This window comes from Vulpes vulpes, chromosome 1 (assembly GCF_048418805.1).
Source record: "Vulpes vulpes isolate BD-2025 chromosome 1, VulVul3, whole genome shotgun sequence".
Lineage (NCBI taxonomy): Eukaryota > Metazoa > Chordata > Mammalia > Carnivora > Canidae > Vulpes > Vulpes vulpes.
The window spans coordinates 154,939,820-154,957,217 of NC_132780.1; the positions used below are offsets into that span (position 1 = coordinate 154,939,820).

General features: G+C 38.0%; 1 protein-coding gene across 7 annotated transcripts in view; it reads right to left on the reverse strand.

The window, feature by feature from the left end:
- KHDRBS2 (KH RNA binding domain containing, signal transduction associated 2) overlaps window positions 1-8,407 on the reverse strand; it is a 590,645-nt gene extending 582,238 nt beyond the window's left edge. For 6 of the 7 annotated variants that reach the window (XR_011996703.1, XR_011996704.1, XR_011996706.1 and 3 more), the window contains exon 1: window positions 8,061-8,406. Coding sequence is in view for 2 of the 7 variants with exons in the window: in XM_025991109.2 (XP_025846894.1) it covers window positions 8,061-8,151 (91 nt within the window). In the remaining 5 variants the exon portion in view is untranslated. Of the gene's footprint in view, window positions 1-8,060 lie in introns of all 7 variants that reach the window. The other variant, XM_025991110.2, reaches the window with a different exon arrangement.
- Between the last annotated feature and the right edge of the window lie 8,991 nt (window positions 8,408-17,398).

Sequence of the window (17,398 nt, forward strand, 5' to 3'; positions counted from 1 at the left end):
GTGATCTCTGGGCAAGACAGCCTGGGGTTCAGATTCACAATTTATTTGCTATGTGACTTGAGATAAATTGGCTTCTCTAATTCTTAATTTTTCTCATTTGTAAGAAAAGGATGATGGTAATAACTATCACATAGGAATGGTGGATGGATTAATTGTGGTAACGCATGCAAAACATCTAGTATAGGGTCTGACAAAGGAGTAATCTCCCAATAAATGTTGACAGTAATGACGATGATGATGAAGAATATATAATAACCAACAAGAGTCAGGAATCCCCATATCACTGGTCTGTAAAATCTAACAGATCTTCCCATGCACTGTTATTTATATCTTATGCATATGTTGAATCTCCCACAGATTATTTAAAAACCAATATATTAAACATCTAATACCTCTTCAAATACCAATAGCATATAAGGCAAGCAAATGGTACAACACATATTGGATGGCATGTGTGATTATATAGCCAATCATCCCGTCAACTATAGCTACACTACAAGGGTATCTATAGTAAATGGCCTAAAAATTGGTCATTCTGGTGTTCTCAAGTGTTTATTATATCTCTCTACTGAAAAATCTTTTTGGAAGTAAAGTTCAAAAATCAAAGGTAAGCAATGGAAGATACGCTACAAAAGACTTTTTCCCAAAATAGTTAATAATGACGGAGCAACAGGATGCTTGGCTATGATTTCTCAAATTTTTAATGCAATCACGTTTATTAACAAACCACACAATATTGAGAAAATGATGAAGTCACATAGCACAGTTATTTGCTAACAATTTGGAAGATCAGTTATCAACCAGTACTCTATTATTTTTAATAAATCTATTTCCATGTCATTCTTATTTTATTGAAATTAACCATTTTTGTGAGGAAAAGGATCATATTTCAATCTCTTAATATATTAAATCTTTTACTGCTTATAGCTTTAAGAAACAAACCAGTATTATTATATAATTCCAATTAAAACACATTTCTTATATATATTCAGATAAAAAAAGGAGATTAAATCAGGTGTTCATACAAATAAGAGCACAAGAAAAGTGGAAAGTACTATACAGTTATTTACAAGGGCTTCTAAAAACCTCTAAAACTTCTTTCCCTTCTACAGCTGCTAAGGGAACAAAGGCATTCAATCTAGATTGTATACTTAAACAGAAACTAAGACCAGTCAGACCTCACTTCATCCCATTTCATTTACCCTGTCACAAAGTATCTTTGAAATAAGATAAAGAAAAATATTGTGCCCATAATCCAGATGGGTCTATCCAGATCATGCTCATTTGTATACATCCAATTAATGAGATAGGAATGTGCAATGCCTAACAGGCATTCACAAGAAAATTTTATTTTATTTTTTAGGATTTATTTATTCATTTTAGAGAGAGTGTGTGGGGAGGAGAGGAAGGGGCAGAGGGAAGGAGACTCTGCACTGAGCTTAGAACCCAATGCAGGCTTGATCTCATGACCCTGAGATCACAACCTGAGCCGAGACCAAGAGTCGAACACATTTAACTGACTGCCCCAACTAGGTGTCCCTCACAAGAAAATTCTATGAAAAAAAAATTAAAATACACTGATAAGTACGGGCTGAATATTATATATAAAATAAACATAGAAGACCATGAAAGTGAGCCCAGGCATATGCTTCTTTATTCATGTACACCTTCTCTAGGCTCTTCCTCCATTATAACCTCAGACACTGCATATAGGCACATTCCTCCACAGCCCTGCAAGAATCATCCTTGTTTTTGTTATTTTTTTCCAATACTACCTACGGGAACCAGGGAAAGAGGCTACTTGATAACGCCTGTCTTGTGGACACAAGTGTAATACACCAGGACCCTGGAATCAAGCAGAGATGGCCAAAAGAGCACACAGTCTCAAAAATTTTGAGCCTTCCCCTGTGAAGAGGTTTCAGGGCTCTCGTACCTCTCCAGCCCCATAGTTCCGAGGCTCAAAAAAGACAAGGCAGATGTGGGATTGATACCCTGCCTTCTTGCTGGGCTGCTCCTCTGAGAATAAACTTTCTCTGCTTTAAACCCGATGACTTAGAGATTGGCTTAACTGTGCATCAGACATACCAATCTGACTTCCAGGTTCATAACAAAGGAAGAAGAAATAAAGGTGGCAGGCTAGGTACCACAGACTCAGGAATAAGATAGGAGTAGTTTCTGTAGTTATTTTTGTGCCTCGGCTATACCAAAGTGGGTACTAGAAAAGCTGGCCAACCAGAAAAGTCAACAGAAGCAGACAAAAAGAAAAAGAAAAAAAGAAAAAGGTCCTCAAGAAAAGCCTGCTAGCCAAAGGACTAGAAAGAGCAACCTAGCAAGACAGAAAACTTTAAGACAAACATCCTTCTCTCCAGCCAAATAATACAGAAAGAAAGAGAGAAAAAAAAAAAAGCAGTGTCTCAAGCTCACCTCTGTCAAGAACAGTTAAATAGGGAGCCTAGACTTCCAACCTCACCCAGCTGTTAAGAGATATGTTTTCCCCCTCCGGCTAGAATCAGAAAAGACTAGATGAGGAACAGGGACTTCATTTCCACCCACAGTAAGGAAGCGTCCGGCAGTGGTACAGGAGGCCACGGGGACATCCTGGACTTCCACCTTAGGAACAGCACCAAGACAGCCTTCTCCTTCCAAGCGAAGGTGGTGTCAGAGGTCTCATTCTGCTGGAATTTTCATCATGCTCAGCAGGAACGAAGCCTCCCCACCCCTACTAGTGTCACTGGAGCCCACTTAGGAAGCAGTAACAAGTCATCTTCCCTCTCCTGGCCAAAATGGATATCAATGGATGCCAAGTGGGGAATGTGGACTTTCACCTCTACCTGCAGGTATCAAGGTAGTGGCACCTTTCCATCTGCTGGCATGCTGTTAGAGGAGGACTGCCAAAAGAGAATATCACTAAAAAGTGTGACAGGGTCAAACTTTGATTTTGAGTGAATCACTCTGGCAGCATATTTGGGGAGGGGAGAAGATGGATAAAGTACAGTTAGGGTAAGAAACAAAGAAGAGTAAAACCAAGAAAATGGTATGGTAGTGCCTGGAAGCAAAAGGAAAAGCCAAGAAACTAGAAAAAGACTAACAGTGGAAACTGCAGCCAAGAGACCTGATGACAGGTCAGAAAATTTTTATTTGATTTGGCAATTAGGAGATGATTCTGTCTCCAGGTCACTGGTTTTAGGACAATGATGAGGACAGAAGCCAGAATGAAGAGTTTTGAAGAGGTAAACTGAGAAAGTGAGGCAGCTAGTAAAGACCACGATAATCAGAAACTTGAAGGAAACAAGGGAGTATCCAGAGAGATTATTTTGGTTACTTTTGGCGAGTGAAAAAAATACTTTATTTTTTATGTTATTCAGACTGGATCAATTACAGGTGGCTACAACAAAAGAACAGATAGGGAGGAAGAATGGAGATGCTGATGAAAGGACAGAACTACAGAGGACATGATGAGCATGAGGATTAGGGATACTGGTATTCAAATCAGCCTAGAACAAAAAAGAAGCATTTCACCTTCTGGGAATGAAGGACAGTAAGGAGGATTATAGAGGTTTTTAGGTGATGAGAGGTTGAAAAACATCAGAAGAGATATATCCATTTCCTACTAAAGCAGAGGATGAAATCAGCTTCCAAGAGTAAAAGGCTGTGGGTTTATAAGGAAGCCTGAGGAGGTCTTAAATTACCCTGGAAAGACACGGGACAAGAGTTAATTAAGCCCAAGTAAAACACTGAAAGTGACCATTGTCTAAGGGAACATGATATTTCTAAAAACTGACTGGAACAATTTTTCATAAGATAATTTATTTCATAATTTGGTCTATAAATTCAAATTTCACTCAACAGAGATTCAAAGAATGAAGGCAGTGCTTATTTTCTTACAAAGCCATGCTTCAGGTTGAGGTCAAGTCCACAACGCCATTAAAATGTTAAGGAAAATATTAAAAGCACCATCTTATATTTGTGTCATTTCTGTTTATATTTGCTTAAAAATCTATTTGTATAAAATACTGTTTATATTATCACAGATTTTTTTAAGCTTAAAAGAACCACGGGTGGTGTATATATATATATACATATATATATATGGTATATATATATATATATATATATATATATATATACCTCTTTTTTCCTCTTTTACAGATGAAGAAACTGTAAGAACCACGGGTGGTGTATATATATATATATATATATATATATATATATAGTGTATATATATATATATATACCTCTTTTTTCCTCTTTTACAGATGAAGAAACTGAGACCCAGAGAGAAGATAAATGACATATCCCATATTTCGCAGTAGACAGAAGTGTTAACATTCTGTCCTAAGTGTTTTGTTTGCTATGGCAGAGTTTTTCCACTGTATCACAAATGTGTCTTAATTCAAAATCAAAAATATCTTGAAATTCTTTGTTTTACCAACTTTTATCTTTTATTTAAGAAACAAACCAGATTATCTCAGATGTACTAGGAGAAAAAAGGGGTTACATTAATCAAAAGGAAAGTCACACAAACACTATTTTTTCACGAGAAGCTAGTTTTAGACATTATATCAATACCTTTCCTTAATATAAGAACTCTCTATACTTTGGGGAAAATATTTTGAGGAATACAACCTAATTAAATAATAATCCTTACTGACAATCTACATGTAGTTAGGTTGCTGCAAGTCAGCATCTGTGATAAATATGTATTATTGCCTGTTTCTTTCATGGTCTTAAAAGATCATTTGTATCAGCAAACATGAAGACCAATCCTAGATGGAAGGCGATGCTTTCCACCCCAATTTTAAAATACATCTTTAAAAAGACATTTGAACTCTTGGGATATTTGGCAATATTTGACTCCCTCATTTGATTAGTCAACCAAAACAGTGCTGAATCTACCAATATTTGTGAAGAATTCCAGTTAGAAAATCTTGCAAACTAGAGAACTTGGTAATTCTAATTAAGTCTGGGACTACAAAGAAACCCATACATCATCTAGTCCAATTTCTTAATTTCAGAGACAAGGAAATGGGGCCTGGGGGAAGGGAAGTTTATCAACATTCTGTTTAGGCAAAAGTGGAATTAAAATCCAGGTATCTAGATTCACAGTTTAGTGCACTTCCCAGAAGTAGCATAGATATAAATAACCTCATCTAATTTCATCTGGCAAGCAAATTCAGAGGCTGAGAGGAACTTTAAGGATCATGCTGAGTTTGCTGTTTTATCATATTCAAAAGCACCTTCCATAACAAATGGATAATTAAACAATATTATAATCACAGGAGGAAAATTATTTTAATTAATCAAATATAAGCACTCTTCAAACCATATTATTCAAGATCTCTTCTAAGAATCAAATGCATAAAATGTATGGGCTTTTCCAGTAGCTTTCACAGAATCATACCAACTGAAAACACCTAGCAGAAACAAGTGAAATAAAACAAATTACATTGAAAATAACAAAATAATCAACACACTGCTACTTTTAGCCCTGTGGCCTTACTAGGTAGTTGCAATTGAGCACTGATTTGCATGTATTGCCAATCAAAAATGCAAAATAAATCACTATGAAACCTCATTGGTTTACATCACTGACCTTATATACATTAGCTTCCAGAAAATCATTCTGAAGAAGTGAATCATCTGGATCATTTTTATTGCTCACTCAGTCTTGAGACTGTCTGCACAGTACTGACTGAAATGTACTTCAGTGTGCACCTTCTCTCCAAATGAATATCTATGTCAGGTTTATTTATAGCCACTGCCTTCAATCAGTGCATTTCCAGGTAAGAGAAATAAAATCATTTCAACATATTCTCCTATAGAGATCTGAAACAAAATCTGGAAATCATGGCAGATGGCTTTTGAAAAAAAATTGAAAGATCTATAAATTAAAATGTACATTAAGATTTATTAGAGATTCCAAAGGACACTCACCTTATACTCTTTAGTAGGTACACATAAAGAACTTCAGGTACAAATAAAGAATTAATGTAAACTTTATGTATCTTTATTGCACATATTTCTCTATATTTCAAGGTTATAATCATCACCTCCTCCATTCTCTTTTCCTCATTATGATTTCTCTGAAATTTGAACACCTCTTTGTTTCTTACTTAGATGGTTTTCTATTTAGGAGCTTTTTCCTCCTAATTCCTTACAAAAGCAGGGCATGCTTCCCCCTACTGGGAAAAAATTAAATTACAAGGTACATTCAAACATGTTCCTAAGTATCAAGAAATCAAGTTCCTGGGAAAGATAGAATGTTAAGGAATCAAGGGCACAGCCTTGTCTGACTGTTTCACCAGCTGCAGAAATACTTATGCACTCTACTAATAGTTTCTTATATGCATTTCTTTAGTGTGGAGGTTTTGAAACATACACTAACTCTACTAGCTTCTCATCAATGACTAATGAATTAATCATTGAGCCTGCTGTCCCAAAGAGAACTCCAATTAGCAGGTCAGAGAAAATGATCAATTCCTAACTTTTTTTTTTTCATTTTAAAGACGTTATCAGCGTAATAAAGACACTTCTGGAAGATACATTGAAATAAATGACTGGAGAAGGCTTAATTGCATTTTTAATCATTTAGAACAATCTTAGGCGTTCATTAACTCATTAATTTCCAATATTCCTATTATTGATATGCAATTATCTTTATTTTTAATAAAGCAGAGGCAGAGTTTAATTTTTAAATTGACTTTTCAACTTAATTTGTATTATTTTCATTCGGTAACCAAGAAAGCAGTAAGTATAATTGCTTTTTACCTTTCCAATTCCTCTAGAAAACCAACTTGTTCCTTGAAAAGCAGTTTAGCTGTTTCACACTTTCAAGATTTTGATTATAAATCTTTTCTTAATTGTTTAGCATGGAAAAAGAAAAAATACCTTGCACTTCACTGCTGTCATAAATGCCGTATAAATAAAATATTTAATCAACCCAAATGTCTATTTGAATCATACATGGAGGTTTACAATTTTTCCTTCCATGTACAACGAGGTCTCAAAAAAGAAAACATTTCTTTTAACACACAAGGGCCAACGCAGAGGAAGTTGTCACTTTTAGTTTTGCTATAGGTAAGTCCATAACAACCTAAGCTACAAAATTTGATGATGAAGCAATTTATTATTAATGAAGGACTCTTCAAAAAAAAAATTGAAGTTGTTTTTAAAAAGGCATGTGTAGATTACTACAGATATTGTATCTTTAGCAGATAGATGGCATTATTTCAAGATGAATGGAGTAATTGGGCTAAAATTTCTGTCATACAGAAGTTTGTGTGTGTGTGTGTGTGTGTGTGTCTGTGTGTGTGTGTTTAAACGATCTTTCAAAGCAACTCAAAACACAAGATATATACATACACTCCTCCTCTGGGAATGAAATCTCCTTTAACATTACAGGTACACAAAAGAAAATGCACACTTGGTAAAACAGTTGATCAATTGTAGAGTGTTCCCAGGGGCCAGCATCTCGCAGAGTACCCAATCATCACACTTCAAATAAATTGATGAGCACTTTAGCCTTTGCTACATTCACAAATACTGATGAACACACATAGTTTAATCTAGGTTAATTCTAAGACTTTCCATAGGAAAGGCTGCAATTAGATAAAGGTTATCAAAACCACTTCCCAAAATGCAGCAAAAAAAAAAAGAAAAGAAAAATGCTGATTTGTAGCTAAGAAGCTCTTAGAACACACTCCATTGATCACCATTTACTTCCAAACTGATTTCCTTTTCCTCTGCAAAGTGAAAATATCCCTGCTGACCGCGCTACACTTTACGGTTTCTCCATCGGTGATCCTAACAGGTCACACCAGCTCTGCCATTACAGCTCGCAGCTCCGGTCTTCCCCAAATTAAGACGTCGAGACGGAGCCCCGCTGCCCGCCCCAAGAGCGGGCTCCGTCCGCCCGAGCTCGGAGGCGAGCATCCTCGGGGCGGGGGGGGGGGGCAGTTTCTGCGAAGGAGGCAGGCGTCCCCCCCAACTTCACTCCCCTGACCACGCCGCGGTGGGCTGGGCGGCCGGGGTCTGTGCCCCTCTGTGGGGGCAAGTCCTACCTTCCGCCAAGAGGCGCGACGCATGCACAAAAGATGGATCCAGGCTATCCTTCTCTGCCATCAGCTCAGGCAAATATTTCTCCTCTTCCATAGCGCGGACTTCGGACCGTCCCCGAGCGAAGCGCAGGGTTCCGCTCGCTCGGACGCAGGGTCGCCGGGCAGCGCCTCGCTCCCGCGCTGCTCCGCCCCCGCCGCGGCCGGGGGAGCTCGGCGCGTCCTCACTGGCCCATGCACCGAGCGCCTTCGCCTCCCGCCGTCGGGCCGAGCGGCCCCGCGCCCACACCTGCCGGTCCCCGCCGTCGTCCCCGGCTCGCGCCGAGCCCCGGCTCACACCCGCGGCCTTAACTGGAGAGGCGGGAACAGGGCGCGTCCCACCTCCGCCCGCCGTTGATTGGTGGCGGCGCGACGAGGGGCCGGGCCCCCGCGCAGGCTGCGGGCTCCCATTGGGCCGCGCCGCACGTCGGATCGCCTGACTGGCAGGAGGCAGCTGCAGAGGGGAGGGGAGCGCAGGAGGTGCAAACGCTTTCTTCTCGCAGCCCGAGCTTCCCTGGCTATTAGGCATGCCCAGTAGTGTGGGGCGCTCGGTCTCCGGCTGAGGTGCGGAGAAACGAGAGAGCGGGAAAAGCCCCGGTTTAGCGGAGAAGCCTGCGGCCAAAACAGCAGGCGAGATGGAGGGGAAGAGTGAGCGGCCGAGGGAAGGAGGAAGCACCGGGGAAAGTACCAGGAAGGTAGACGGGACTTCACCTGCGTCCCTAAGGCACAGGTGTCCCCTCTCCACCTCGCAGCTCAGACGCACTCCAGTGTGCAGGAATCAGCAGCGCACCCGGGCTGGAAATATCATGAAGATGCGTGTGATCCGCGGCTGATATTTCCAATGAGCCTGACCTACATCTCGAGGACGCAGTAGGATGTTCATTGATAAACAAAGAGGCTCAGGGGCGATATTGTAGAGCAACATGCTTGCAGTGTACAATCATTAGGGTATTGACTTGGTTCTGGTTTCCTGCCCATTCCACCCCTCCTCCCGCAGTCCCTATCGATAGGAGAGGTTCTGAGAGAGGGGGCTGAATTTTAAAACTAAAACGCCAATATAATTAGTTAGCCACAGTTTGTGAAAGAATTGGGAAGACAGGTGGAAGAAGGAAGAGACCAGCGAATAGGTGACCAAGGTTGCTCTAATTTCTCCCTTTCTCTTTATTGTAGATGTGACAGTGCGTTTCACCAGGTGCTTTTGCCGAGCTACTTCGTATCTATCCCACCTCTATTTAAAGGAGAGTTAAACCCTCCTTTGGTATCACCAACACTGGAAGCAGTGCCCATCCTTCTCTTAATAATGGGGCCTGAAAATGCAGCTTGCATGCTCCAAATGTTATAAAACGATCTTTCGAACGTCTCTTTTCATAAACGATCATTTTCCAGTTTGCCTCGCCACCGTTTTCAGAGTAGAAGATTGGGGACTAATTTTCCTACAAAGAAAGCGCGCTAAAACTTTTCCAAGTTCTCTTCCAGTATTCAAACCTTTTCCTTATAATTTTTCAAGATAAGGTTGGAAGAGTATATTTTACTTATATAATTTTTAAAATGTCAATGTGTCTTCACATCCTTTATCTCAATTTGTCCTCATAGAAGCGCTCTGAGCACTGGGTGTTATGCTATATGTTGGCAAAATGAACTCCAATTTAAAAAGAAAGAAGAAGAAGAAGAAGAAGAAGAAGAAGAAGAAGAAGAAGAAGAAGAAGTAGAAGGGCTCTGAAAAACATGGCATAGGTGTTGCTTTTTCCGTTTTATAGGTATGGAAATGAAGGCAAAGTCCAAGAAGTTCAGTGATCCAGAAGTTACAAAAACGATGCCGTTTGGTACCAGCTATGTTCATCCCACCCAGAAGCTGAACCTGTTACAAAGGGGCCAATGGTGACGGAGTATGCGGCTAACAAACGTGATAGGACTGTTAAAAGTTCACGAAGCAAGCTGTGAGAACGATGACTATGATAATTTTGTTTTTCTACAGTAGGAAAGAAAACGTCACATTTCTTTGATATTTTTTTTTAAATCAAGAGCTCTCCTATGTAAAAACCTAACACCTTAAAATAATTCGTGCTCCCAATAATGTTGTTTCTGTAGGCCTATAAAAGTGTCTTGTGATAGAGGGATGGGCAAATACATGGAGGTGGTCAAAAGGTACAAACCTCCAATTATAATAAATAAGCCCCGGGATCCCTGGGTGGCTCAGCGGTTTAACGCCTTCCTTTGGCCCAGGGTGTGATCCTGGAGTCCCGGGATGGAGTTGCCCATTGGGCTCCCGGCAGGTAGCCTGCTTCTCCCTCTGCCTGTGTCTCTGCCTCTCTCTCTCTCTCTCTCTGAATGAATAATTAAATAAAATCTTTTTTTAAAAAGTTGCTAAGGGATAGATCTTAAAAATTCTTGTTGCAAGAAAAAAACTTTTATAGCTAATTAATGCTAAAGTTGAGATTAAAATTCAAATCTATTTAACACCATTTAGCTACAGATTGTACTGCTTTAGCCTTACTTTTTGTACATTAAATACTTGATTTATGTACGTATGCTTTCAATACATGTTTATTGAATATCGAAAAGAGCCTAGACTGTCATCATAAAGATTGTTTTCTAATGGAGAAAGACAAATAAAATTAAACAGGAGAACTGCTTGCTGGCTGCAAGAAAGCCCAAGAGGGAACCAAGCAAGGAGTTAAAAAAGTAATGCAAGGAAAGACCTTTTTTTATTTTTTCCCAAGGTAGACTTATAGTCTTGCTAAGGAGTTGACATTTAAAGAAAAGACCTAAAGGAAAAGAAGAATCTGTTTAAGATGAAGAGAAAAACATTCAAGGCAGGTGAATTTGCCCATGCAGAAGCCATGTGACTGGAAAGAGCTTGCCTATTCCCAGAACTGACTGGAGTCAATGTAACTTCAATGCTGTGAGAGAGAAAGGACAAATGTTAAAGGTGAGGAGTGGAAAGAGGCAAACTACCTATGATTTGGTGATTGGCAAATAATTCAGATTTCATTATAATTGTTAGGAGGGCCATAAAGGATTGTCATCACTCTGTTTGCATGTTGTTTCTCAAATGGTCTCTTTGGGCTCTTATTTTCAAAGAAGTTATGGTGTAAAATTAAGAATATGTGTAGAGAGTACTTGCCATTTTAGTTGAATGTGAGTAGGGTGTTTAGCAGTTGAAGGGTTGTACATTCTGCACCTGGTCTGCTACAGAACTGTGAAGGGAAACATGTTACCAATCTTCAGAGAGGTGGCCAGGAACTGCTATAGCAATGGAGGGTAGATAAGATGCCAACCACAGCTGATAAATTATAAACGTTTTGGAATGAATATAAATTAGAAAAATTATTGTGCAATAATTACAATTGCATTTTGCTTTGTAGCATGCCAAGAGATTAAAAGCATATGGCGTTGATGGGTACGTGAACAGACCCAGTTTCATGAATCAGAAAGATGCAGTAACTCTTGTTATGTTCAGCAACAGCAATTACACTATCCATTCAGTTTTTTCCATGATTAAAGGTGCACTAAGAAGATACCATGGAGAACTGTCCAAGGGCTGATTTTATTATACCATGTCTCTGGATATCCAGGTCATTATAAATGTGGCGAGCTAGCTAGCTTTTACTTTTCCTACTTATTATCAAAAAAGATTTATAATTTTATTTTCCCTGGTATACTCTCAGCAAATGTCTAAAATGCATTCTAACAGAAATAAAATGTATTAATGTAGCTTTAAAATTTATTTTAAGCAATGCTAACCTAAGCTTTAGGATCATAACACAAATATGTTAGCACATGATGGACATTATACAATAAAGACATACGTGCCATATTGACTCTCAAAAACCAGTATGCTTCAGAACTGACTTGCAAAATATTGCCTGTTTCCAAATAGAATATGGCTGAATAAAGACAACTTCTCCAAGTATCCTATGTATACACTTAGCTAGCATCAGATCTATGTGTTTTAAATAGATGACTCTATATCACTGTGTTCTCCATTTATTTCACATACAAATATTTTATAGGTACCAAGGTTATTTAGTGGATAATCTTATTAATGCAAACACTTAATAAACATAGATGTTTAGTCTTCTATAGATGATTGTTGAATGGAGTATTATGTGCCTGTACATGAATAAAATACTACAACCACCTCTTTGTCTAGTAGTGTAAATAGCCAAAATTACCACTGAATGGATTTGTATATCTTAAAGATTTATCTCATTTTAAATATGAGTTTTAGTCCTGAAAAGTTTTTTTTTAATGGTATTTATTTACTGCACGATTATTTCAACATCGGCATATTATGGAAAATTTTACACCAACTAAATTTGGTTTTGAAGGATGAATAAGGTATGTGCTGTAGAATATGTCCTGCAGTTAATACACAAACTGTGTATTCGATACTTTCGAAAACCCTTATAAGAAAGGCCAACCTAAAGGGCATTTAATCAGGCTTATTTTTGCAGGCTAATAAAAGTACTCAACCAATATTATTAAATAAAACACATGGCTTCTATTTCAGAGTTCTCATCAACTTTAGAAATACTTCACTAGCCTAACTACTTACTCCAAAGATTTAGTAGAAGCCATTCACAATAAGAATCATAGATTAGTAAAATTATAGCAACCCAATCATTTACGTAATAATAATAATAGAGACTTAAAGTATTAATATTCACTAAGGTTTCTAATGCCTTGGTGCCTAGGACAGAGTATAGTAAAGGTCCAAAATATTTTTTTCTAAGAAGATGCCAAGACCATTCAAAGAGGAATGTTATATATAACATTTTCATTCAGTGAAGACTCTGGAAGAGCCCATTACATAAAAGGTGATGGTTTAATATTTCTATCTATTTTCATTTCACTAATTAGACAATTGAAATCAGTTCCAGGTTTCTTTTTCACTTCCATGATATATTTTAGGGTTTCAAGAAAGAAAGAAGGGTATGGGGACTTGTCTGTGCAACAATCAATGGCAGCAGTAGCATGAGCAGTGCGAAATCTTTCATATGTAATGGTTTCAGAGCCAGAATGCATACTATATGCTAATATGCCACAGCACAAAATGAAAATTGAGCACTCAAAGCTGGCCTATCTATATATGGGGGGCGGGGGGGGGGAGTGTTTTCTGATTGGGAAGCTTTCAAATTAGCATATTGGATTTAAGCTGACATAAATGTATAATTAAAGGAGAGCAAAAGAGAAACAGAGAGAAAAGAAGTAATTTATGTAGAGAGCCTACTCTTGTGTTTGGAATACTGCTATTCTGAATCCTCACAAATATAAGGAGGGAGGGCCAGGAACTGCAAAGGACCCCAAATATTCAAACCAATACTGAAAAGAAGAATAGAGTAGGAGGACTCACATTGCTTGATTTCAAAACTTACTACAAGCTACAGTAATTAAAAAAAAAAGTGTGTACTTGGATAAGGATAGATAGATAGATAGAGGGATAAAATTGAGAGTCTAAAGGAAAGCTATATATCTAAGGCAAATTGATTTTCTAAGAAGATGCCAAGACCATTCAAAGAGGAAAGAATAGTCTCTTCAACAGATGGTACTGGGGCAACTGGATATCTAAATGCAAAAGAATGAAGTTGGACCCCGTCTCACACTATATACAAAAATTACCCCAAAATGGATCAACAGCCTAAGTATAAGATCTAAAGCTATAAAAGTCTTAGAAGAAATTTTAGGGGCAAATCTTTATGACCTTGGATCAGCAATGGATTCTTAGATATGACACTGAAAGTTCATGCAACAACAATAACAAAGTCCAAGAAATTGGACTTTATCCAAATTAAAAGCTTTTGTGCATCAAAGTATATTTTGGCTATCAAACAATGAAAAGATAATTTATAGAATGGGAACATATTTACAAATTAAATATCTAATAAAGGCCTTGCATCCGGAATATATAAAGATCTTTCACCATTCAACAACAAAAAGACAACCCAATTTAGAGTATTGGCAAAGAACTTGAATAAACATTTCTCAAAAGTGGGTATACAAATGGCCAACAAGCATATGAAAAGTTGCTCAACTAAATTAATCATCAGAAAAATGAGAATCAAAATGACAATGAGGTACAACTTCATACCCTCTGTAACGGCTATTAAAAAAAAAAAGGAAAAAACAAGTTTGGGCAATAATGTGGAGAAACTGGAATTCTACATTGCTGATGGAGGTGTAAAATGGTGTAGCAGTTTGAAAGTTCCTCAAAAAGTAAGCATAAAATTACCATATGACCTGAGTATATATGCAAAAAGATCAGAAAACTGGTATTCCAACAAATACATATGCTCATGTATTTACTGCAGCACTATTTACAATAGTCAAAAGATGGAAACAACCCAAATTCCATTATTCATTGGGTAGATAAACAATATGAGATACAGTCATACAATGGAATATTATTCAACCACAAAAGGAATAAGGTATTGATGTGTGTTACAATGCAGACAAACTGAAGCCACCATGCTAAGTAAAGATAGATGCAAAGATTCATATATTGTCTGAATCTATTTACCTGAAATAGCCAGAACAAATAAATCTATAGAGACAGAATGCAGACTGAGAGACATGCCAGGATTTGAGGGGAGGTGGAAATAGGGAGTGACTTCTTAATGGGAATGGGTTTTCTTTTAGGATGAGAAAAATGTTTTGCAACTGGATGGAAGTGGTGGCTACACATTATTGGGAATCTACTAAATGTCACTGAATTTTTCACTTTAAAATGTCTAATTTTAAATTAAGTTAATTTCAACAAAAATAAAATCAAAATATGGAATTAATTTTTATTTTTTAAAATTTATGTATTTATATGAGAGAGAGAACATGCACTCAAAGCAGGGAGGGCATGGGAGAGGCAGAGGGAGATGAGATCATGAGATCATGACCTGAGCTGAAATCAAGAGTCGGATGCTTAACTGACTGAGCCACCTAGGTAACCTGGAATGAATTTTTAAAAGCAAGTTTAGAGGCAGAAAATAGTGCTATATAACCTCAAGCTTGGAAATATGTAGAATGTTTCTTTATTTCACCTACTAAAGGAGATTCCCGGGTTAACAAGTGTCTCACATTATTCATTTTTTATCTGGTTAAGCCAGATTCAATTCTTTTCTCAAAGTCACTACATAATGATATAGCAGAATTTGAGTTTTGCTTAGTTGAAAGGGATTTATGCTTGTGTGTGTATGTGTGTGCATGTCACACACATGCACACGCACACACTCACACTGGGAATAAAGGACTTAACTTCACCCACTCATGATATCAAACTATGCTTGCTAATTGCATGAGAGGCCTTGGAAATTTTCAGGTATTTCTTAAAATATATAATAGAAAAGCAGATAGGATGGCAGCATAACCTGGTCAAACTGACCAGGGAGTTGTAATTCTAAAGGAATTAAATCAATTTTGTATTCATTGGGCACTAACTAGCTTGAGACTTTTAAGACCAGCGTTATGTAAATGAAAAATAAATAAAATAAAGGCTGTCAGTACTTTCAAATTTAATCCTAATTCACTCTATATGGAGAGTAGACAAATAATTTAGGCTCATGATATTTATTAAATATTAGTTCCTTAGAAACTGAGCTCATCAAAAGTTACTTGCTCAGCAAATCAACACCAAGAATTTTTGAAATAGATTTCATAACAATTAGACATTCTATAATTCTTGTTTAGACCTAAACTTGCTTTCCTATTTAATCAACAGATTCTCAAATTTGTTTGCCCTGAGTACCAATTAAGTAATCCAATTCATCACAAAATGTTGAATCCTTAATGCATTCACTCACTGTACACACATACACACACACACACACACACACATACACACACACATATGCTTTACCATTCTCACTTGTTAATTGTGAGTTTCTCCGTGCAGCTTTCTGCTGGAGTGGCTTCATTGTCCACTTTCTGACAAGCTAAACCTAAATGATCATAATCTAACTCTTCAGGCAGAGGTCAGGGACTGGAAGAAGTAGGCATGCGCAGAGCCCCCAAGGAAATATCAGAGATACCAATGAGCCTGGGTGAGCAGGAAGGTTCACCAGTTTAGAGTAACTAGATTTAACTATTCATCTCTCTTGATTTTTGGAATTCCCTTAGGGATGGGAAGATGAAATAAGACATATATATATTCATTTGCCCTCAAGAGAAGAATGTCAATGCCAGTCATTTATATATAATTCTTAGTATACGCCACACTTATATCAATTTTTATATTAAGTATATACTGTGCAAAAAATTAAGAATTTAGCAGCTTATAAGAATAAACATTGATTATATTACACAGTCTCTGAGGTTCAGGAATCTGGGGTTAATTTAGCTAGATGGTTTTGGCTTAAGATCGTTCATGAAATTGCAGTAAAAAATTTTGCCTAACGCTGGAGTCATCTGAAGCCTTGGGTAAGATATAAGTCATCCAACATTGCTGTTGACCAAAGGTCTCAGATTACCACAGATTTAGTAGCTTAATACAACAAAAAGTTGTTATCTTATAGTTTTATAGGTCAGAAGTTTCATATGCATCTCAATGGGTTAAAATCTAGGTGTGCCATAACGGCTGTCTTTGTACTGCTTTATGGGAGGAATGTTTTTTCCAGCTTCTTTTTTTTTTTAATTTTTATTTATTTATGATAGTCACAGAGAGATAGAGAGAGAGGCAGAGACACAAGCAGAGGGAGAAGCAGGCTCCATGCACCGGGAGCCCGACGTGGGATTCGATCCCGGGTCTCCAAGATCGCGCCCTGGGCCAAAGGCAGGCGCCAAACCGCTGCGCCACCCAGGGATCCCTTTTCCAGCTTCTTAAGGCTCCTTGCTTCCTTAGCTCATGGACCCAAGCCCCTTTCTTCATCTTCAAAGGCAGCAACAGCAGACTGTGTCCTCCCATCGCATCACCCTGACCTACTCTTCTGCTTCCCTCTCTATTTTCAAGAATCCTTATAATTTAATTGAACCTACTTGTATAATCCAGAACCATCTCCCTATTTTAAGGTCACTGATTAGCAATCTTATTTTCATCTGCAGTTGTGGTAGGCTGAACAATGCTCCCCCCCAAAATATCCACATCCTCTTTCCCAGAATTTATGAATATGTTACCTTACATGGCAAAGGAAATTTTGCAGGTCTAATTAAGTGAAGGACCTTAAAAGGGGAAGATTATTCTGAACAACCCAGGTGGGGACCCAGTATCATTACAGGGGTCCTTATAAAATGGAGGCATGAGGGTCTGAGGAAAAAGAAAAAGGGAGAGACAGAGAGACAGATGTCTATATCTACATCTCTTTCTCTAGAAAGAGAGG